General features: G+C 42.5%; 1 protein-coding gene across 21 annotated transcripts in view; it reads left to right on the plus strand.

Moving 5' to 3' along the window:
* Positions 1-22,367, plus strand: part of FHOD3 (formin homology 2 domain containing 3) — a 491,479-nt gene extending 469,112 nt beyond the window's left edge. For 4 of the 21 annotated variants that reach the window (XM_079108488.1, XM_079108477.1, XM_079108496.1 and 1 more), the window contains 4 exons: positions 1,052-1,075; positions 2,970-3,144; positions 9,396-9,557; positions 21,528-22,365. In XM_079108488.1, the coding sequence (XP_078964614.1) occupies positions 1,052-1,075; positions 2,970-3,144; positions 9,396-9,557; positions 21,528-21,610 (444 nt within the window). In that variant the 3' untranslated portion in view covers positions 21,611-22,365. Of the gene's footprint in view, positions 1-1,051; positions 1,076-2,969; positions 3,145-9,395; positions 9,558-21,527 lie in introns of all 21 variants that reach the window. The other 17 variants (XM_079108479.1, XM_079108480.1, XM_079108495.1 and 14 more) reach the window with 10 other exon arrangements.
* Positions 22,368-23,210: the final 843 nt, after the last annotated feature.

The raw sequence follows: 23,210 nt of genomic DNA on the forward strand, positions 1-23,210 counted from the left end.
TAATGCCACTTGGTGGGGCTGGGTGGGATGTGATACATTGGAAATGTCTTGTCATCTTGACTTTCAAAAGCGTAGTCAGTTCCCACAAAACTTTTGTCTCGATTTGTTGGCATGGTCTGTAACCTTGGTGGAAGCTCTTAAATTGAAATTGTGCTTAATTAAAATCAAGGGATTAACAGGACTTTTTACCCCCAATTTATATCTAGAAAAGAGATGCTTTATTTGAAGTCAAGTTTATCTAATGGTAAATTAATTGAAAGTACAGAGTCAGTTAAGATGGCCACCAGGAGGGATAGGTGAGGTTGTGTACAGAGCTTAACTTCATGTGTCTGAGGAGAGAGTAATATGACACATTCTGCCTGGAAATTGTTCCCCCTGTCCTTTCTCACCTGTGCATGGAAGGGTCATTGTAGCCTAGGCCCAGTGGCCTGGGCATGAAGGTTTCTGCACTCTGGAAGAGGGGGCTAGCTACTGATGGGCAGAGCCAGGTAAATTAAGACCAGTCACTTACTGAAACCCTGATGACCAGCTGGTGGAGGTGCCTCAGCAGAATATGACCACTAAATCCAGGTGTGGTGGTACATGCCTGTAATCCTAGCAACTGAGGAAGCTGAGCAGGAAGGTCACAAGTTCAAGGCCAGTCTGAGCAACTTAGCAAGATCCTGTCTTGATAGATAGACAGACAGACAGGGGATGTTTCTCAGTGGTAAACCATCCCTGGGTTCAGTCCCCAATACTGGGGGGTTGGCAGGAATATGGCCTTCCAATGGCAGGACACAAAGCAGAAAGCAAGGTCAGGAGATTGGTCTGAAGCCCTGCAAGTCCCTTCTGACTCTGGGAAGGCCTGGTCTTGGGCTTACTAAACAAGTATCCAGATGAGGACAAAGAGAGCAGGTCCTAGCAGCTCCCAGTTCAAGAGGGTGTGCCATGGTTGTGGTGGCCATTTTTTTTTGGAATGTGATGTGACTTTAAGGTAATCTCATCTTTGCTGACTTCTGTGTCATCTAAGAATCCTTCTGTCTTTTCTGTCCTGTCCTGTCCTGTCGGGTAGACTGATGACGAGGATGAAGTTGAGGTATGACTATTTATAAACATGAAGAACACCACATTTGACCTTCCATGTGTGCTGTAAAGTCTAACCTAACATAATCAGCATGAAGTGTTCAGCACCATTTAGTACTTTAAATCATGCATGGGCATTTTCTGGTTGGTTTTCATTTGACCACTAACCACCTGACGAATTCTTGTCATGCTGTGTACTAGGGAGTGAGGGGTTGACTCCATCTTCCTACCTGTCTCTGAGTCTAAACTAATCAGTAGCCTTGTCACTAGTGGCAGGTTCAGAGGATCTCTCCCTACTGCTAGAAAACTGAACAAAGAAATTTCCCTTCAGCTGCCTTTCTAAGCCTTTTGGCAACTCAAGTATGAGAAGTAGACTCTAGAATAACTACATAAAGAATCCTAAGAGGAAGTGAGGCAGTGGCCACGTGCCAGACCAGAGCCTCTATGTCACCAGCTGGTGGGCAGCCTCTGATGTTTGCCCATTTCCTTGACTGGCCCCTGTGGCACTGATGTGTATGTAGTGCTAGGAGGCAGGGGCTGCTTCCCCTGAACCTGGGTGTGGGTGCAAGAACAAGAGACCAGACCTCATTGGCCCTGGAAAATGAGGAGGGAGCAGTGTAGATGTACAAAGCCACAGATGTGTCCCAGGCTCTTGGCTCTGTGGCTGAGACACTGGATGAAAGAGGAAGCCAGGAAACTGTGTAGCTTGTCTTTACAGATGTTAATCTGACTTTTTGTTCTTCACCAGATGTTTGGCTTTGTGCATACACAGTATTCTAGCATACCTCTTTAAAATATATATGACCTGCCTTTTTGTTCAGGTAAAATTAGAGGAAATCATCATTAGTTTGTAATGCTTATTAAAATAATTAAATTCTTGTCAGGTGTGGTGGTGACTCGGAAAGTTGAAGCAGAAGGATGGCAAGTTTGAGGCCAACCTCAGCAACTTAGCAGGACTTTGTCTCAAAAAATAAAAAGGACTGGGGATGTAGCTCACTGATAAAGCACCCCTGGGTTCAATCCCCAGTACTGATAGACAGACAAACAGAACCAAATTTTTGACATCATCAGAAGTAGTGAGTGTTGCCAAATCCGGTTTCAGCTTGAATTTAATTGTCATGTTCTCTACTATATCCTGATACTAACTCACCTGGGGCCTTTGTAGGCCGTGTTTTCTTGAAAGGCCTCAGTTTCCTTTTCTAGCAAGTGATCTAGATCTAGAAGAACCCTCCCCACCTCTTAACATGCCATGATCAAATCCCACTTTTACAGTTCTCTCTTCATAACTGATGTTTATGAAAAATTTACCTGCATTCTGGTTTTAAATTTTAAAAATAAAGCTCAGTAATTTGATGAAGAAGATACATTTCATTTCTCATATCAGTGCTTCAGTTTGTTTTTTCAGCTCCTCCCAGAGTTCAGTCACTCCTAGCAAACGTTTACTGGGGAGTCTGAGCCCAGAGAGACCCACTCCAGCGGATGAATGTGTGGACCTCGTTCCGGGGCAGTGGCTTCTTTTTCTGATAATACATCTTTTGTAGAGAGATGTCTCTAGAGGGAAAACCAGGTCCCACCTGCTGGCAGAGCATAGTTCCCAGGCTGGTGATCATGTTGCCCCTGCTTAGTGCTACTTCTGCCCACATGCCAGGATTCCCAGGCTGAGAGTACAGTAAGTCCACCGTAGCCCTGGAGTTAAGAGACGCAGTTGTTTTGTCACTGATTGACAATCTTAGTAACAGATGTTTTGTCATTACTTGATAACCTCAGTGACTGCCTGAACTAATGGGTCCACAGAATGCATACAAAAACAGAGAAGATAAAGTTTTCCTCAATGAAACATCTTCTGAGCTTGAGTTGGAGTTCTGGGGAGTCTCCCTCACATTCTAACTCCCCTTTGATTTTTGCAGTCTGGCAAACTTTCTGGCAGTTGCCCAGTGCCACCTAGCCAGCCGCAGGGGCTGAGCTATGCAGAGGATGCAGCTGAACATGAGAATATGAAGGCCGTGCTGAAAACCTCCTCCCCTGCCATGGAGGATGCCACCCCTGTGCTGGGTGTCCGCACACGCAGCCGGGCCAGCAGAGGTGAGTCCTGGTGGGTGGAGCCTGTCGTCTTGGGTTGGCCATCTTGGGAGTCTCCATTACGGGTACATATTATTGTACCTGTATGTGGCCATGAAGGGCCATCAACCTTCCTGGACTTTTAGGGCACACATCTCCCTTTACCACTCCCTCCAATAGCTGTGTCTCAAAACCAAACAACACTTTCCAAAATATACCTTTCTGCACACATAAGTTCTTATTATGAGTGAATCCTCATGAGCTAAAGCCGAGCTCAGCAGTCTGCATCCTGAGAGCCAAATTCAGTCTGCCACCTATTTTTGTAAATAAAGTGTCATTGGAACACAGCCATGTTTTGAGTATGGTCTGTGGCTGCTTTGTACCACAATGGCAGAGTTGAGCCATGTGACAGACTCTAGGGTCTGTAGCCTGAAACGGTGACTTTGCAGAAAAAAACTTGCCAACGCTTGGTTTAAAACCTACCCTTTGTGCATTTTTTTCACATCCTTAGTAATATAGATAAAACTTAAACTTTAGGATGATAAAGAGTTTGGAATTTCCGGATTTGAATTATAATTGGAAGGGATTTTTTTTTAATTTTAAGAATTAAGGAGCACTCATGCTTCCTGGATTAGTCTGATACCATGTTAGCCCTCCTAAACTCCCTGCTGCGGGCTAAAACCCACTCTATACATGCTGTCCTTTGGGGGCCTTGTCATCCGGGCCTCTTTTCCCAATATGGTGTTCAGTCATCCCCATGTTGTTGGGCACTTCCCTTCTCTGAATGCATAGCCCTGGGTGCACCTCTTGCTCATGCTGTTCCCTCAGCTTGGAATGCCCTTCTCTTCGGCTTCTCCAGTTTCTGTTCACCTCCAGACACTACTTGCAGTCCCTCTCCAACTCCTCTTCGATGCACTCATGAGGTCCCAGTTTAGGCTTTCTAAAGAGGATAAGCTTTAAAGAGAATTAAATGCTAGAGATGGGCTCTGTCTTCTGAGTGTTTAGTTAGCGCATGTTATGCACACAGAAGAAACCAGAGTTTTGTCATAACTGAATGCTTTGGAGTTTAAAAGAGGATACTGGTAATAATTATGCTGGTACAAGAAATAAAACTGAACATGTCAGGTAAGCTGGGCTGAGGGTGACCTTACTTATCACAGAAACTTGGTAATGCATGCAGTGCCCACCAGGCATCTTCTAAGGCTCTGATTAGCCTTCAGACTTCCAGGAGGATAGGAAACAGCTAGAATCAGAGGGCTGTGCTCTGAGAGCCCATGAGAGGGTTTACCATTGACTTCCAGTTGGTTTTGCTCACTGACTCTGCTTTTTGGAATCTTGCTATTGTCAACTCTCTTAAATATAGTAAAGCACTAGCAGCAATAATTTCAACAGGAAGGGAAAACATAAATGCCGCTCCTATTTTTCTCACACAATGCATATGGCTTCTTAGAGTTTCCTGTGAACCAGAAAGCCACAAATCCTCCAGAGAGGATCTCGAAAGATATGCACAGTCTGTGTTCTAGAACCCTCAGAATTTTGTGAAGTTGTACTTCAGGATTTTTAACAGAGTTGCTGGGTTTTTTTGTTTGGTTGTTATTTCATATGCATGTAGTCGTACTGACTGTAATTCCCCTTTCTTCCTTCATGTGGGACTTTGGTCTTTACCCTGTAATAGGACCTTAACTTTGATGTTTAGCTAAGAATACTCTAAAAGAAAGGTGGCTGCCATCCGTCCTTGCCCCAGTGTTACACAGATGACAGTGGAAAAGGCACATCTCTTACTATAACCTTGATTCCCAAGCTGTACCCTCCATATTTGAATGTATTACAGCAAAGAATCAAAGGTTAGGCTTCTCAATATTTGATCTGTTCAAACTCTTTGCTGAGTAGTTTTAAGATGTGGAATTAGGAGAAGAAAATAACATCTTTTGGCCATCAAAATGCAGACTTCAGTGACCAACTTTAGAAAGACGTAGTGGGGGAGAACAGCCTTGAGCATGACATCGTGCATTCTGATCATCTGGTTTAAGACATGGCCTCCTTTTGGCCATTGCTGTATATAAAAGTCCTCCATCCTAAGACATAACAGAAGACAGCATGTGTTTAAACAAAGAAGAGAAAGTGGGGCAAGTCAGAAAGTGAAGAAAATACTATCATTAAATGCTGAGCAATAGAGAGTGTCAATCTGGAAGAAGCACAAAATAAGAATAAAAATAAAATAGCTTTTGCAGTGTTATTATGGGGAGGGGAATTACTTGTTCCCTGTGGTAGCAGAAAGTCTCACACATCCCGGGTTCGAGTCTGTGCCTGACAGCTCTCTCAGGCTTGGTGCCCTGGTCTCAGTGGGGCAGCAGGAAGGTGGAAGAAGGCACTAGTGTACAGCATCATGTGACCCCAGCCATCAGGCCAGAGCCTTGAGTCACTGTACCTTGTTGGATGCCAGAGTGGTGCAATGGAGTCCCTCCTAGGAGAAGGAGTCAGATAACAGGACATAAACAGGCTGTACACTTTTTAAAAGAAATAAGACATCTCTCCCCAACCAAAAGGAACCAAGAGAAAAACTATTGCTGGGTTTGTTCAATATGGGTTCATTTTCACTGACTAATAAAGGTTCTTAGAGAGAGGCTGTTTAGTTTCTCTGCACGTTCACACCTATCTAAAGAAAGACTAGTGTTTCCAGGTGGCATGTAGTGTGGCTTGCCACTCCCTGTAATGATTAGAGATAAAACAAGTTAGAAGCTCTCTTTTAAAAGACACTGTAGAACTGTGCAAGGAAAGAAGACTTGAGAAGTAGAATTTTGGATGGGTTGAGATTGCTCCTCTGGGAGCATTTGCTGAATTGGGGCACAGGTTAAGGACCAGGCTTACTAACAGCAAAGAGATAACAGTAGAACTCATAAGAACCAGGTGAGCTGGCGCAAGAAATGGAATTGAAAGGAGCCCCAAGTGCAGGGGATTTTCTCCATAAGATACTGGCTAAATGCTGCAAGAGGAAGTAGGGGGTGGGGGCACTGGGCCAGTCAGGCTGCTGGAACCTGCAGTTTCCAAGCACTGAGGAAAATAGACAAGGTAGAGTGAACACACAGATCTCAGCTTCAAGGTATCTAGGGAGAGAGGTGGATTAATTTCTTAGCTAAAACTGCCATTTGGCCTCAAGCTAGCTCAGTACCTTGTCACATTTATTAACAGAGGAAAATGAGGAGACTCTGGAGAAAAGTAACACTGATCTCAATCCCTGGGACTACAAAATATCTGAAATAAGAACCTCAGTGGTTAGGTTTAATAGCAGATCCCAGCAAGAAGAGAAAATTAGTGAATTCAAAGACAGGATAATAGAACATGTATAAATCAAAGCATGGTAAGAAAGAAGAAGTGTGAGATGTCTGGGACACAGTAAATGATCTAATGTGTCATTGGAGTACGAGAAGGAAAAGAAGGAGAAGAAGAAATGTTTGATGAGATAATGGCTGAGAATTTCCCCAAATTGATGATAGATATTAACTCATTTAAGAAACTTAGCAAGTCCAAGCAGAATAAATAGAAAAAGCCATATCATAGGCAAAGTGCCAAAAAGCAAAGATAAAGATAAAATCTTTATAACACAGGAAAGATACATTCCCTTCTAAGGATCAAGATCAGGAAGTGTGGCTCACTCTTCAAAAGAAGCTATGGAAGCCAGAAAAAAAAGAAAAAAGGAATGACATCTTTAAACTGCCAGAAGAAAAAGCTTGTAACCTAGCAGTCTATCTCCAGGAAAATTGTCTTTTAGTGATGAAGGCAACCATTAATATCTACTTTGATATAATTTCTTCCTTATAGACTGTTTGGGTTTTTAAAAGGAAAAAAATGAATTACAGTATTTTCTTTCAAGCTATCATGTCCATATCTTTAAAAATGAAGCCAAAATAAAATGGTATTGTGCTATTATGGCCTAGAATGGTCTTTCCCCTCCATCATATCTCAGTGTACATAAATGACTTGCCAGTACTTGGGTGACTGAGATGAGACACATGGCCCCTAGGGAATGGAAGAGGTGTGGGCAGTACTCCCCTGATGGCTGCCTGTGGGTACCAAGGTTCTACGAAGAGAAACATCCATGGCCAGGAAGAGTGAGAACAAATGGTGATCAGGCAGTGAGGACAATAACCAAGAAGAAAAGAGATAACAAGCAGAACCAGGAGTGAGGTCACAGGAGGGAATGAAGTCATCACAGAACTGAGGTTTGACAATCCTGGACCCATGGCAAGATATTCCTTTTGATCCTCTCCGACAATTGCATTGAAAGCGGATCCCTGGGGATGTGTAAAATGGAGATGGGAAATGTTGATAATTCTCAGAGGGAAAATTAGATGGTGCCTTCATTTCTAGCCCAGTGCTCTGAAAATGTCTTATGAGTTTACACAATTGAGCTTGGGTGTATTTTTGGAGGGGTAGTTTGGCATATCAAGATAAGACTCAGAATTATAAATCAATAGGCAAAAGGGAAAACAGGAAATTGCTAGGTAAATGGTTGTGCTATTGATTGCCCTACTCCCAGGGGGCCATTGTCACAGAGGCTCTGCAGTCCAGGTCTGAAAGCTGTGCCATGAGTCCTCCCACCTGCAGTTCCAACACTCGGACCATCCTGAGAAGGTGGGAGACCTCAGCAGCAATTTCAAAAATTCAGTTTTGGAAAGAGTCTGTTTTTCAAAATGTTATATAATTCTGGGGGGGAAAAATGGCATTCTGATATGAGCAAATAGACCAAGTTCCCTTAGGAATGAGCAGGAAAACTGCAGTTGGCTCTGCCTGTTCCAGCACTGTGAATGCACTCCCACTAAAAAGCTAAGCAAAACAAACTTCAAGAACTTGATCAATTGCAACAACAACAACAACAAAAAAAAAAAACTTGTCATTTGAAAGCATCATTGTATCATTGTCCTGTAGCTACAGGACATACCATGCAAGTGATGGAACACCTGGAGTTCTGGCACTCCTCTTGCAAAGTAAAGTGTTGACACATTCAGTTCAGTTACATGAATTTTACTGGCAGAAGTTAGGACTACATTATAGCATATTTCATATTTGGAGTAAAATTTTAAACACACATGTCCATGAAAACCACAATGCATTGAACTGTGATCCACTGTTCCCAACTAGATCCATCAATATCTGTGTTTTCTTCATACATTCATTACCAGTCAGGTGGTTTCAAGCCTAGAAAGTTTTTAAAATGTCAAGAGGGAAGATAAATGTTTGAAATATATGCTTATTAACATATGTTAACATTAAATTTTAAAACTTTTACCATTTTAAACATTTTTTTCCCTTTGAATTAGAAAAAGCTGACTGTTCTTTGGCTTCATCCTGGGATTACCTGTGTTCCATAGACTTTTGAAATTGTACATTGTAAATTATTTTATTACAAGTAAAGTGTGGGTAGTAGAAATAAATGATTTTGAACAGGTACATCTTTCCTCCTATAAAAGCATATTCACCATCATAGAAGAGATTTCATAAGGAAATTATCACAAAGGCAAAGTTCTGGATATATTAAATTAGCATTGATTTCTAACTATTTGACATTACTTGGGAGCCCACGTTTAGTTTGTGTCTTTTGCTTGTCTGTAGGCAGATACCTTGATACTCAACTTGAACTATTTGAACATACAGTTGCTTATAAACACATTTTTCTGGTCCAGGAGCAAGTGATTTTTTTTTTCATAGGAAAAAAATTTATCAATATCCATATTACTGGTGGAAATGGGCAATCCTGTTAAAATTTTTAAAAACTAAGTAATTAAAAGGCTAGCTATGTATTATAAAATTCCTTGGTTTCTATTTAATATATGAGAAGGTAGGATTAGTGCACATTTACTAGGTATACACAAGCACTCATAGAAAGGTAACTCAGTTAATCTCTCCATGGGCCTCTGTACATTGCTGGATATCAGTGATGTACACAGCTGGGTATAGCATGGATCATCTGCCCTTGGGTGATCACAGGACTTGGCAAGGGTAGAGTTACATAACAATGAGAGACAAGAACATAGCTGTTACAGGGTATGAAATGAATATGAAATAAATTCCCCAGCACAGGTTTGGGCAGAGCCTGGACAGTAGCAGTCACAGGTTGGTACAGCTAAGCACCCTGGAATGTGTCACTAACTCTGAGGCTCTCTGGCTTTGCTGAGATCCATCGCTGATGGATGTCAGCCATTTGAGAAGCAATGATTTGTCTTGTTGTCTATGTTTTCTTTCTCTTTAAATATATTGCACTCTGGTTAATTTTTCAGGATCCACTAGTTCATGGACTATGGGAACTGATGACTCACCCACTGTCACAGACGACGCAGCGGATGAAATCATGGACCGCATTGTCAAGTCAGCCACCCAAGTGCCCAGTCAGCGAGTGGTGCCACGGGAGAGGAAGCGATCCCGGGCCAACCGCAAATCTCGTGAGTGCATTTGAGGAGGGGTGAGGGACTCAACCCTGGAGGGATCTAGCTTTACATGCTGTACAACATGCTGTACAACCCCGAAGGACAGGGACTCAGAGGCAGCTCCCATGAATCCTCAGTAGCTGTCTCAGTACCCACCTGTAGCCCTCAACAACAACAACAACAAAAACCCTCACTGAAAGTTTTCAAGTTCACTACCAGTGTTGGCCACTGTGGAGGAGGGGCTGTACTGCATCTGTCCAGTTTATTTGCTGTGTGTGGCCAGGCCTCTCACAAATCACACTTTGTCCAGGAAAGTCTGAAAGGGTTTTAAATGTCTCTTGTGTGTCATGGTGAGTGCCTTCTTTAAAGGCACCCAGGACCACTTACCCACTGTGTTAGAATTTGGATCCCTCAGGGGTTTACCACAGCCCACTTGCATGTCAAAGGTGAAACCAGGGTAGCAAGTGATTTGATGGTCATTAGGATGCTTACAGTATATGATGGTAGCCTAGGCAGATTGTTTTTTTCCTTTCCTCACCAGAGGATTCAGGACATCAAAGGGACTAAGTGTCCCCTTTAGTCTGAGCCTGCTGCTGCTCCTGGAGCTAATGGGCGCAGAGTCTCTGTTGACTGTGGCTATGTACCAAGTCTCACATGGACCCCACTGTTGAGAGATGGGATTCCTGTGGGTCCTTTGTTGTGTGCCTGTATTAGCCATGGCCTGGATGTTTCAGGGGAGCTCGTAGGATTCAACCCCCTGCTGGGTCACTCAGCCTTTGCCTTCATGATTTGCCTCTGAGATTGAGGAATAGTGAGGAGGAAACAGAGCCTGGTTGCTCTTCTGTTCTGTATTCAAAAGTGAAAGAATGACCCCAGGCAGGTGGGGAGTTCACTAAGAACTCAAACAGATTGCCCCCAGCCTGTGCCACCCATGAGATTCACACAGGAGGTTATTGGGATGCAGGCTGCATGTGTCGGACCTTGTGCTTCTGCTTGACTCATTAACATGCTTGCTTCCAGGATAAAGGATGCCAAAACTGCAGCCTGTTCCCTGCTCCCTTCATATGATCTGTTCAGTTACTAATGAGAATTTTTCCTAAGAAAGACTCCTTCAGTAAGATGGTTGGGCCACAAATCTGTTGCTGACAAGCTCCTAGGTGAAGTTGATATTGCTGGCCCTTGGTACTCATTTGAGTCATGAGGCTCTTGAGCTGTGATTCTCAACCTTGCATGCACCTTAGAATATTCTGCAGAGTTTTTTAAATTGCAGATATCTTGGCTTACTCAGGCCAACAGCTTAGAATCTCAAGGGTAGGGGCTGAGGTCTAGGTCCCTGCCTCTTGGGAAAGTAGTGGCATCCTCAGGTGACAAATCTTCTCCAAAGGGGAGCAAAACTAATCCACTACTGACTGAATTCTGCATTCAGTTGCTCCAGTCCAATGAGGGACTTCCATTTTTGCTTATCAGAATAGTATCAAATAATATTTTCTTTTGGCTTTAATTTGTTTCCTGCACATGAGGAAGATTGAACGTCTTGCAATATATGACTTGTCCATCATATATGCCCATTTTTCTCTTGCTTTTTAATAAAAAATCTTTAGTTTTTTAAATGAAGCTTGCAAAAACCTTTTTGAGGTCTTAAGTGGATTATCTATAACAGTAGCTTTTTTATTGCTTTCATGTTACTTTGATAGCCTGGTACCAAATGGTAGAAGCCTTGTGTCTATTAACTCCTGGTCTTACTGCAATGAGCAATCTCAGTTCAAGAATGACTGTGGGGTGTTGCTGGGAAGAGCCTGTGGGGGTGGACTTGGGGAGAAAAGTAGAGAAAGAACATCAGGGCAGGAAATGAGTGTCAGAGGTGGGTAGGTTTGGGTCAGGGACCTCAAACAAAAAGCCTTATGCATGAAGACATTGGCCTGGCCAGTCCTGGGGAGGCCAAAGGTATGGGCTCCTCCTACAGGTTTTATGACTGCTTTGTCTCTCTCTTTGGTTTAAGAAGAATCAGATTCATAGATCCATAATATCAGGGACAATAACACAGTCATAAATAATTTTCCTCTTTAATCTGGCCTGAAAGAGCCTGTTTTGAGGTTGATAAAAAATAATTTCCTGTGGTGTCATTTCCATTCCAATTTTATGCCATATATTCTTTTTATTTAGCCAGCACACTTTCCCCCACAACACAGCTACTATAACAAATATAGCATCATGTGCATGTGTTTATCTGTAATGGGTTTAATACATTAGCAATGGCACTGTCAACAGACAAGGAATGTTAGGCTTTAATTTCTGTTAGAAAGGAATGATGAACTCCAGCTTTTCACAAGGGGTTAAAGGAGTAAGGAAAAAGCAATTTGCACAATCTATGTGAAATTTAGTGGTTTGGGCCTCACTGTGGAACAATGCTGTGTTTGATTGTTTAATGGTGGCGCTGAGGCAAGGGGGTAATGAATAACCAACTTATTTGGGCTATAACTCATTTGGCTTAAGGCAATTATAGTCCACCTAGTGCAGGAAATCAAACAGAGCCCATCCCAGAACCTGGAAATTTATGACCTGCAAGCCACTTGAGGATCCTCAGAGATAATTGTCTGCTTTCGGGTGTAATGCTGAGGACGAGGCCTGTACACCTCAAATATCCTGCTAACGCCTGGCATGTGGTTGCATCAGACATGCCAAGGGCATCTTAATCCATTTACAGCTTCTCGTGGCTCAGTTTGCTGCTTTTCCAGCTAGTACCAGTCAGCATCTCATTAAGTAAAATGTTTCAAATTGGGTAGATGATTTCTAACCTGCAAAATGGTCCATCTCCCTCATCTCATATGTTCTTTTTTTTTATAATTTTTTTGTAGTTGGACACAATGCCATTTATTTATTTATTTATTTATTTATTTATTTATTTATTTATTTATTTATTTATTTATGTGGTGCTGAGGATTGAACCCAGTGCCTCATACATGCTAGTCAATCACTCTGCCACTGAGCTACAGCTGTTGTTCTCATATATTCTTTGATTCCATCCAAGGTTCTCCAGTTGACTGGTGGCCCTGACCCAGGGAGAAAGTTCCCAGAGCTCTTCGTGTTTTCATATTTTGGTTTCCCTTTTCAACAATTTGGAGTTTTATTTTTGTCTCAGTGCTGATTGTTATCTTAGGCTCCCTAGACTCAGCCTTGCCTGGAATATGGTAGCTTAGGCATTTAAGGGGTTCTCCCCAGTTTGATGCTGCAGGGCAGGCTGTGGTAGTCAGGGAGGAGAAGCAGCTCCCATGTTACATTTTTTGTTTCTCATTTCAGACCTGTCTTAGAAGGAGGGCCTGTTCAGCTGGTTGCCTGCCTGTCACCTTGAGTTCAACTTGTCAAAGAACACAGCTAGGGATTAGGGACTTATATATTTTCCCAGTAGAACTCAGGTCTTGTCATGGTTGAGAGGCCAAATGACCCTTTTTTGTTGAATTTTCCTCCAAGGGGGTTTCTGCCCATGATGTGACCATGGAGTTTTGGGCTCAGGGCCAACTTTCTATAAAGATGTTCTCACTCTGATATGACCTACAACTAGTTGGGAACTTAAGGTTGGTCACCCCTTTGAAAATAGTGGCTCAGTCTGGAGATGTCAGGTTCTGCTGGGAAAGGAACGTGGAACTCTGACTGTGCACCCTGATTCCCAACCCTCACACCATGATTACCTCCCTATCTTGTGTGTGTTTCTCCTATAAGCATTATTTTCCTCTTGAAGGGCTTGGGAAATACTTGACATTTATTTGGTGTAACTAATCTTATTTCTTTTACAGAATATGGAGGGAGATAGCCATGCTATCTGATAAGTCAAATTTCTTGGTGATAGAAAATTATTGAATCTTAAATACTGTTGAATCTATTTTAGAGAAAACAGAAGACATGACTGACAAAACATTAGATTCAGCCCTGGACTAGATCAGTACACAACATAATTCACTTGTCCTTACTTTCCAAGGTGGTATTTGAAAATATCCAGGGATTTTTTAAAAATTAATCCCATTAAGAAAAGTCTCCCTGTGTTTTATTTAAATAGTTCTTCTTACTTACCCTGAACCAATTATATGTTCTTTCACAGGGGAAGTTAACATGGCAATAGGCCAGAGAGTTTTTTAATTAATGTTTTGGAGCAAAATAAAGATGTTAGAAGAGACAGAGTTTCTCAATCAGATTCTTCTCAACAAAATCATTAGAATTTACTCAGCACTTCCTGAGTTTTAGAACTCATTAAAGATGGACTGACCCCTCATGCAGCTGAGGGCACCTACCCAATGTACACAGGACAGAAGGATAAATGGAGCAATCCAAGAGAGTGCTGAAGATCTCCATGAACCCAGGTGGGGAGCTGGAGGACAGCCTGGGCTCCAGAGTAGGACTGGGCCAGGGGCCAGGACTCCAACAGGGCAAAATGTCAGGAAACTGGGCTCCAGTGGAAGCCTTGAGGTTAGGGAGATGGATCTGGGGAGAGTTTGAAGTGCTTCACTGCACTCAATAGCTCTTTGATTGTTTCATTTTCAGATAAATCACCCTCCTAAACAAGGAACTGGCACACCAAAAGAGGAGGCTGGCCTTTCAGTCCTCTGCCATGTCTGTCCAGATGCCAGAAAACCCATTTGGCCCAGAGTGCAGGTTCAGAAAGAGGGAGGAGCAGTGAAAGAGGAATCTGTCTCTCCTGGCTTCTAGAGCTGTTCTGAGGGTGCAAGAGAGGGTTCCTGTAAGGGTGCTCTGGAAAGCACCCAGTACCTTCCTGATGGGGTGCCACAGTCTTTCATTGTCTATGCCACCAGGTTCCAATAAAATCTATTTTTATGCTCGGAATTTCACATGTACATTCAACTCACAGAACTGTGGGCTTTTTGGATACACTGAAGGCAGTAGTGCCAGCCCCAAGTATGGTTGTTAGTTGCTTGTGACAAGTTCCCACCTCCCTCTCTCCAACCCTTCCTCTCATGTAGGTTCTGTTGTGCTGTTGTTCAAGAGACCTTATGCTGGTGGGAATCTGAGCTGCCTGTAGGTGCTTCTGAGTGGCAGTGCACACAGTCATACCTCCTCAGTGGTCACTCTGCTCTCTCACCCATGCCCCACACTGTCTACCTCACCCCACTTGCTCTAAGTAGACCAGACCTATCTTCACTGCCTTGAATGTGCTGGGGTAGTGGCTTTGCACCTGGTAACACAAAGGCTACCGTGTTGGCATAGTTCTTGGCTAGTATTGCTAATTCATCCAAACAGAGAGCTGATGAGTTTGACTTAGTCTGAAAAGCAGGGTAGGGCAGTTTTATCTGGCCCAGAACTTGAAATATTGCTGAAAATCCTGAGCCTGTGGATTCCTGAGCCACCCTTCCTCCTTATGTGTTGATGTGGGTTCTCCCAGAAAACAGTTTTAAGAACTTTTGTTTCTTTCCTCCCAAGCCCAGCTCTGTTCCACTCCTCACTCCATAACATGACTCATGGGTGGTTCCTGCTTAGAAACCAGAGATTTGCAAGAAGTATGGATGCTAATGTAGCCAGTCAGAAGAATGTGTCATTGTAGGGGGCTCTGCTACATGGCCAGGCCAGTGACCACAGAAAGTGCTTGATGGATGAGTGTTTCTCAGCTGTCTCAGAATGAATGGACATCGTGTTGTGTTAGGTGGAACCGGAAGACTTCAACCCCGTCACCACAAAGCACTTTCCTGAGGGCCCTGCCTTTCCCCTGTTTCAGTCTGAGGGCAGTGATTAAGTTAGGGTCACCGGGGGAAGGTACAAATGCAGTGCTGTGGGCCTCTCCCAGACACCCTTGGTCACTGGGTCTGGAGTACAAGAAGTTGAGATTAAGTTGCATAGGTCTGGGAACCTCTGCTTTGTTGTTGTTCCAGGTTGGTTTTAACTTTTTGAGAGTTTTTAGATATACAGAGAAGTTACAAAAATAGTACAGAGAATTACCTTGCATCCTTTACTCAACTGCCCCTAATACAACACCTTGCATGACCATAGGACAATTTATCAAAATTAAGAAATTTTTTAAAAATTAAGAAATTAACATTGGCAGAATGTCCAGTTTCACCACTTCTACTCAATAGAGTTCTTTAAACTCTAATCAGAACAATCAGGTCAGAGAAGAAAATTAAAGGGGTACAAACAGGAAAATAAGAAATTATCTGTAGATGACATGATCCTATACTTAGAAGACCTCAAAAATACCACTAAAAACCTAGAGCTGATAAGGAAATGCAACAAAGTAGTAGGATACAAGATCAACATATGAAAATTACGAGCTTTCCTATAACTCCAATAATGAATGTGCTGAGAAAGAAATGAGAAAAACAATTCCATTCACAAAAGCCTACCCCCCCCCGAAAAAAATGTGGTAATAAATCTCACCAAGGAGGTAAGAGAGATCTCTACAGTTAAAATTATAAAACACGGGAGAAATTGAAGATCTTAGAAGATGGAAAGATCTCACATGTTCATGGATAGGCAGAATTAAATTGTCAAAATGGCCATTTTACCAAAAAGCATTCTACAATTTCAATGCAATCCTTGTTGAAATACTAGTGATATTCTTTACAGAACACAACAGAAGTCCTAAAATTTATAGAGAATAAAGACCCAGAAGAACCAAAGCACTCCTGAGTAAGAAAAGCAATGCTGGAGACATCAAATACCTTATCTCAAGTTATACTACAGAGCTATGGTAACAAAACAGCCTGGTATTACTATAAAAACAGACAAATTCACATAAATACAGTCATCTGATCCTTAACAAAGGTGCCAAAAATATATGTTGGAGAAAAGATAGCCTTTTAAACAAATGGAGCAAATTTGATATCTATATGTAGAAGAAACTAGATTCCTGTTATGGTTTAGATGGTGAGGTGTCCCCCAAAAGTTCATATGTGAGACAATGCAAGTGATTGGTTTATGAGAGCCTAATCTAATCAGTGTGTTGAGCTGCTAACAGGGATTAACTGCGTGGTAACTGTGGGTAGGTGGGGTGTGACTGGAATAGTTGGATCATTGAGGTTGTGCCTTTGGGGTATATATTTGTGATAAGGGGAGTCTCTTTCTGCTTCTTTATCACCATGTCCTGAGCTACTTTCCTCTGCCACACCCTTCTGCAATGATTCCTGCCTTACTTCAAGCCCAGAGCAATGGAGTCAGTCAGTTATGGACTGATACCCTGAAACCATGAGTGCCAAATAAACTTCCTCCTCTAAAATTGTTCTCGTCAGTTCTTTTGGTCACAGCAGTGGAAAAAAGCTGACTAAAACAATCCCTCTCTCTCTCATTCTGCACAAAAATTAAAGTGGATCAAAGACCTAGAAATTAGACCAGAAACACTGCAACTGCTAGAAGAAGAGTAGGGAAAACACTCCAATATATTAGTGCAGGTACTGACTTTCTAAAGCTCAAGAAATAAAACTGAGAAACAATAAATGGGATCCCATAAAGTAAAAAACTTCTGTACAGCAAAGGAAACAAAAGTAAGAAAAGCTTTGAAGAAAATCTTTGCCTGCTCTTCTTCCAATAGGGGATTAATATTCAGAATAAAGAACTCAAATTTCAACACCTAAACATAATAATCACCCAATGGGCAAAAGGTCTAAATAGACACTTCTCAAAAGAAGAAATACAGATGACTAACAAATACATGAAAAGTGTTCAATATCCTTAATAATCATGGAAATGTAAATTAAAACTACACAGATTTCATCTCCAGTTAGAATGGCAATCATCAATAACAAGTAACAATAAATGCTTATAGCATGTGTGGAAAAAAGTACGCTCTTGCATTGTTGGTGGGGCTTCAGATTGATACATCCACTTTGAAAAGCAGAATAGGGATTCTCAAAAGATTAGAAATGGAATCACCATATGACCCAGCTATCCCACTCCTTGGTATTTATTCAAAAGATCTAAAATCAGCATACTATAGTAATACACACATTCCAATGTTTGTAGGAGTGCAGTTCATAATAACCAAGTTATGGAACCAACCCAGGTTATCTGTCAACATAAGAATAGATAAAGAAGGGCTGGAGATATAGCTCAGTTGGTAGAGTTCTTGCCTTGCAAGCACAAGGCCCTGGGTTCAATTCCTAGCACTGCAAAAAAAAAAAAAAATGGATAAAGAAAATGTGGTATATATACATAATGGAATTTCACTTTGCCATAAATAAGAATGAATTCTGTCATTTGCTAGTAGATGTATGGAACTGGAGAACATCATGCTAAGTGAAATAAGCCAGATTCAGAAAGTCAAAGGTCAATGTTTTCTTTCATGTGGGAGCTAGGAGAGATCCTCCTGTCTCAGCCTTCTAAGTAGCTGGGATTACAGGTGTGCGCCATTGCGCCCAACCATTTAAGGCATCTTGAACTTCTATACAGTACCTATGATCCTAGCACACTGCTCCCCCAGATAGTAAGTATAAAATCTTCAGGATCTTAAGAGTTAAAAAAACCCAAAACTTATTTTCAAATCCTGTTCAACATTATATGCAAAAAAAAAAAAAAAAATCTGCCAGTGATCCTAAGGTGAAAGATCAGAAATGAACTTCTGTCATTTCAAACTAAAGTTGCCAACTCCTCATCAATACGAAAGACAGTGTGGCTATGATCCAAATGTCCTAGCTCAAACCCTTCTCCACCACTTACTGTATACGTGATCAGATTTCTCTGTATAATCAGTAAATGACAACTACTATCCCCATGGTTCTTAGATCCAACTTGTTTGAACCAAGAGTTACCATTTTGTAGGATTAGAAAAACTTCCTCACCTCTAAGGAGGAAGAGAGAAGAACACTTGTTTTCCTCCTGATTCCCCACAGCCCTGCACTGCATGCTGACTACAGAGGTACCCTGCTTCAGAACCCCTCTCCTCATCATGGCTTGAGAGAGCTGTCACAAGTGCCTGGGCCACAGAGTTGCTGCTGGTACCAGCCAAGAGACCCACACTATGTGTGGAAGAGCCTTAAAACAGACAAAGATAAACACATCCAGTCTGTTAAGCAATTTCAGGGATGAGAACCAGTTGCATGGGAAGGGCTGGAGAGCATTCAGTGGGATGCAGAATAGAGAATGGAGAGAGGCCAGATACACTCACTTGACGATTCCCTCTATTTGATGGAAGGGTTATAGAGGGTTGGTTCGTGCAGTTCCGTATCCTGCAGCCTGTTTATGAGCACCCTTGATTTCTTATACCCCGAGCACTATTTTGCTTTTGGGAAACTTTGAGTGAGAGCCAACTCCTAGTCTGAACACATTCTGTTGCCCAAACATTTCTCCTTATACCTTTTCCCTGTCAGAACCTGACCTGGATCCTCTATCTGCAGCCACTTTGCTCAGGGTAGATGCTCAGGAACATTTCCTGTATATGAGGCCCTATTAGATATGATGGGGTACAAAAGTGATTTCAGCCGATTACTTTCATTTCTCTTTTCAAGTGGGCGGTGTCAGATTCTCAAGTTCTTTTACATTACACCAAGGGGTTAATATCTAAGAGAACTTTACCAGTATTGACATGGAGGTCTGCAGAAAGTAGGATTCCATTAATGAGGCAGATTTTTCTGTGAATACTCATTTTGGGGGGGAATCATCTGGTAAACAAAAGAAACTAAGCCATGCTGGCTTATCCCCACAACAGAGGACTCTGAGCCAAGTCAAAGGGAGGGGTTCCCTTGTGGTCTGATGCATCAAAACTGAGTCGGGGGCCACAGGGGCAAGCACAACCTCTGTGCAGAAAGGCTGAGGCAGCACCATTTACCTTTAATCTGTCCCCCAATTCTGCTGCAGATAGGCCAGCCCAAGGCTCATGTCTGTTAGGAGATTATTGCATGGGCTAAAGGTGTCAGAGTCCTTATGCAAGGATTTGTGTGAACTGAGCACAACAGTCACAGGACTAGAGCAAATATGTGAACAAAAGTGTTTAAGAAACATTTTCAAACACCTTCATGGGCAAAATTCCCATCTGTCTGTGGGGGCTTCTGTAGTCATTGACCCTAGAATATATTCCTACATACACAAAGGTGACAGTCTCCAGGCACGTGCCTGTGCTATGCTGCCTTCTATGGCTGATGGAATTTGAAGTGCCTGCCAGTACAGCATGGACTTCCTCAGGCAGTGTTTTGAATTTTGATGAGGAGGTCTTAGCTGTCTTTCCATGTTGAGAATGAGAGAGATTTTATCTTATTTTCTTCTATTAAAAATGATCTTTCTTTAACAAACACTTTGAGTGTTTAAAGAACATAGACACTTGTTTCAAACTAGTGTTTTTATTGCTGCTGCATAGAACAAATTCCATAACTTAGTTATATGCAGTCTGCCTCCAGCCAAGACTCTGAAGCCAAACATTTGGTCTGGTTGAGTTCAAGGGGCCAGTTGGAGAGGTTGAGTGAGTGTGGCAATCGCTGCAGATAGGTAGGTCTGGGGCCCAAAGCTAGGCTTGGAAACAGAGTGGCATGATTTTGGGGTACCCCTCACCACAGATCCTTGTGTCTTTTGAAGAATCCATACTTGATTTCTGTGAGTCTTCCATGAGAGTTTCAATTCTTTAAATGTTGAGCACACAGACTTTCTATAAATGATTTGTTGACTGACTAATCAATGCACTAGATGCTGGCTCCTGTTCAAAGCCATTTATTAATAGGTTTTAGCCTGTGTTCATTCCATCATGAGTCTGGGTCTTTCAGTTCCTTTGCTATCAACTAAATGAGCTTTCGTCCAGGGGTTGATGAGGCAGAGAATGTGAAGTGTTGCCTGCATTCCCATGAGGTGGGACCCTGGCTTCTGGGGAGGGAATGAGGGGAACTTGTTCTGGCAGGAGAAAGGGAAAGATGCTAAGGGCGAGCTTTACCTTTGTACTTTGATTATAAGCCTGTTCTTCTCACTTTAGGGACTGGCTGACTTGGGATTTAGCGTGGAAGATAGATCCATGACACAGGTCTTCTGAAAATAGAATAAATACCCTGAACTCTGTATAACCTTAAAAGAAATAGAGTAGGTCAAATATGATTTGTAAATTAAGGGAAATGTAATTGGTCAGTCTTTCAAATGAAAGAATTGTCTAGGGAAGGGCGGCTGCCTGCTCATTTACCCTGATCCAGCCTTTATTCTGACATCCAAATTGATCAATACCAAACAATGGGAAAAACCATCTTGCTGAGATAAAGGCAGTCAAAGGCTGTGTCAGTTCAATATGAGCATCCAATTTCCAGCATTGACCCCCAATGATTGTATAGTCACCGCCTTCTTAGCTTTGGGTTATTTAATAGAAAAAACATCCATCAAACCCACCCAGAAGTTTGGTAGTTTGCTCTTTGGCATCCATTATGCAAAGAGTCACTGATTACTTTAATCATTGTCCCTAAAGGTCCTTTGATAAATTGAGACCGAGACCCATAACATTCATGAAGAAACTCGTTCTGTTCGCTGCCCTGGGCCTTTTAACACCCAACTCTGTGGAGCCATGGGTTCTCCGTTATGTCACCAGCAATCCTTGGTCCTTCTGTAGACCCAGAGGGTTGTTCAAGTTTGCTGACCCCCTCACCATGCACTAATTATTTTACCTAATTTCTGTCATTGGTGCTCATGCGTTCTTGGGCTCTGTGATTACTTCTCAAGCTCTGTTACACTTTGTGTGTTGGGCAGAGACTGAGCTCTTCACTTGCCATGAGCACTTGTGTAGTTTGCACCCATTTCTCAGAAACCCAGTAAGAGAGCCTCCTCTTTTGTCCCCTCTCCATTAGCCCCAGTTCATGCCCCTTGCCCTTCTGGACAGCACTAGCTTCAGCTCACCCTGTTGTAGCCCCAAGATTTTTTCTACCTTGGGTACTGGAGTAACAGCAGGGTGGTGTGGAGCATCCCTGGGCTTCCCTGGGGATATTTGGGGAGAGGAGAGACTGGTGTACTGACTGCTTGCTGTATGTCTTGCTGATAACACCTCCTTCTCTTCTTGTCTCTCTGGCTGTGACCTGTGGGTGGCCACTGCAGTGCGAAGGACCCTGAAGAGCGGCCTGACTCCAGAAGAAGCCAGAGCCCTGGGCCTGGTTGGCACCTCTGAGCTGCAACTGTGACCCTCATGGGCACCCTCAGAAGTATGCTGAACAGAGAACAGGACCAGCTCCTGCTGGACAGAACCCCTCTGGTGGGGGAGCTGAGGAGACTAGGTGTCACCACGTGGCTTCAGTTGCCTGCTGCGCATTGATGTGGATCTCCAGGAATCTCCTGCACGAACTTTCCTCCTCATGTCAGCCATGTTTCTCTTGTTTCCTTGACACCTGGTTTATTAGTTCCAAAGTGTGACACCTTTTCTGGGCAAGAAACAGCCCTTTTAAGGAGCAGATCACTCCTGTCACAGTTATTATGGTAATATGAGGCAATCTGATTAGATTCACAGACTGATTCTCCACAACACCAAAATATCCAGATGTAAACTCCAACCTTGTACACAAAAGAAAGCACAGATTGTTTACCAGTTGTGGATTTTAGATGTACTAAATGTTTATACAAATTCATAAATGTACACCATGTTTCAAATACTAAATAAATAGAGTTTAATGCCAAAATGAGAAACTTTCCTTGTCCCGGGTGTAGGGCCCTATGAAGGTTCGCCTCTTTTTGGTTTCATCAGGACCCTTGCTTGGAATGATCTTCAAGTCCTTTGGGTAACATTTCATTGACAGAGTGAGTAGCACCAGCAATGTGTTCTTGGGCACTCCTATTTTAATTACGTAGGCACAGTGTTTGTTCTAGGATGTATTAGCTGCTATTAACCAAATACATATCACCTTACGTGAGGTTTGAGGGTTTGTTATGATGCCAGAGCTCCTTGAGAGTGGCTTTTTACACATCTGAACTCTTCTGCAACTTACTTTCTTGCCTTTTTGTAAAAAAAATTGTCTCGGAAAATTTACTAAGTCACCAAATTGAAGTAGAAATTTAAAGCTCTATCTACAGAGAACAGAATCACACATTTGGTACTTGGCTCTCAAGGTGATGGAGACCTAAGGTGTCTGGAGGGGAAGGCATGTGAAGAGCTCTCAGCAATTGCAGAGCAACACTGGGGGCCTGGCACCCAAGAAGTGGTCGAGACCTCCACGGGAGCACCTTGGCCCGGGGTCACATGGTTCCCTACAAAGAACCTCTGACTCCAAAGCCAGGGAAAGGTAAGCCATTGCAGTTGGTATTTTGAGAGGTTGGAAGATTATTCCATCTTTGCTTTACCTTCAAAATGTCTGTACCTCTGCATCTGGAATATGTGATTTATAGACAACTTGCAGTAGTATTGCCTAAGAAGTCAAAGATAATATATTCACATCATAGGCCCCTGTAACTGTCACCACTGATGGAGAGAGCTTTTTCAGGCAGGCATTGGTGAAATCATACCTGGTGGAAGCACCCCAGGAGAGCCTGGAACTATAAGTTTGTAGATTATAGACCACTGAGTTTATTTAATCACTGTGTTACAAAGGATACCCAGTTGTTAATATTCATTTCCTTAGGGCTGTAAATAATTTGTAATATTGCATACCTGGTTTAGTGATTTGGGAGGGCATCTGCTTGTTACCTTGGCACTGAATAGAGACATGGAAAACTATCACATGGGATAGTGATGTATAAACAGAAGGAAGTGTGTTTTTGTCACTGTTTAGTGAACAAATACTTTGATGCCCT

Source organism: Sciurus vulgaris, assembly GCF_902686455.1.
Source record: "Sciurus vulgaris genome assembly, chromosome: 13".
Lineage (NCBI taxonomy): Eukaryota > Metazoa > Chordata > Mammalia > Rodentia > Sciuridae > Sciurus > Sciurus vulgaris.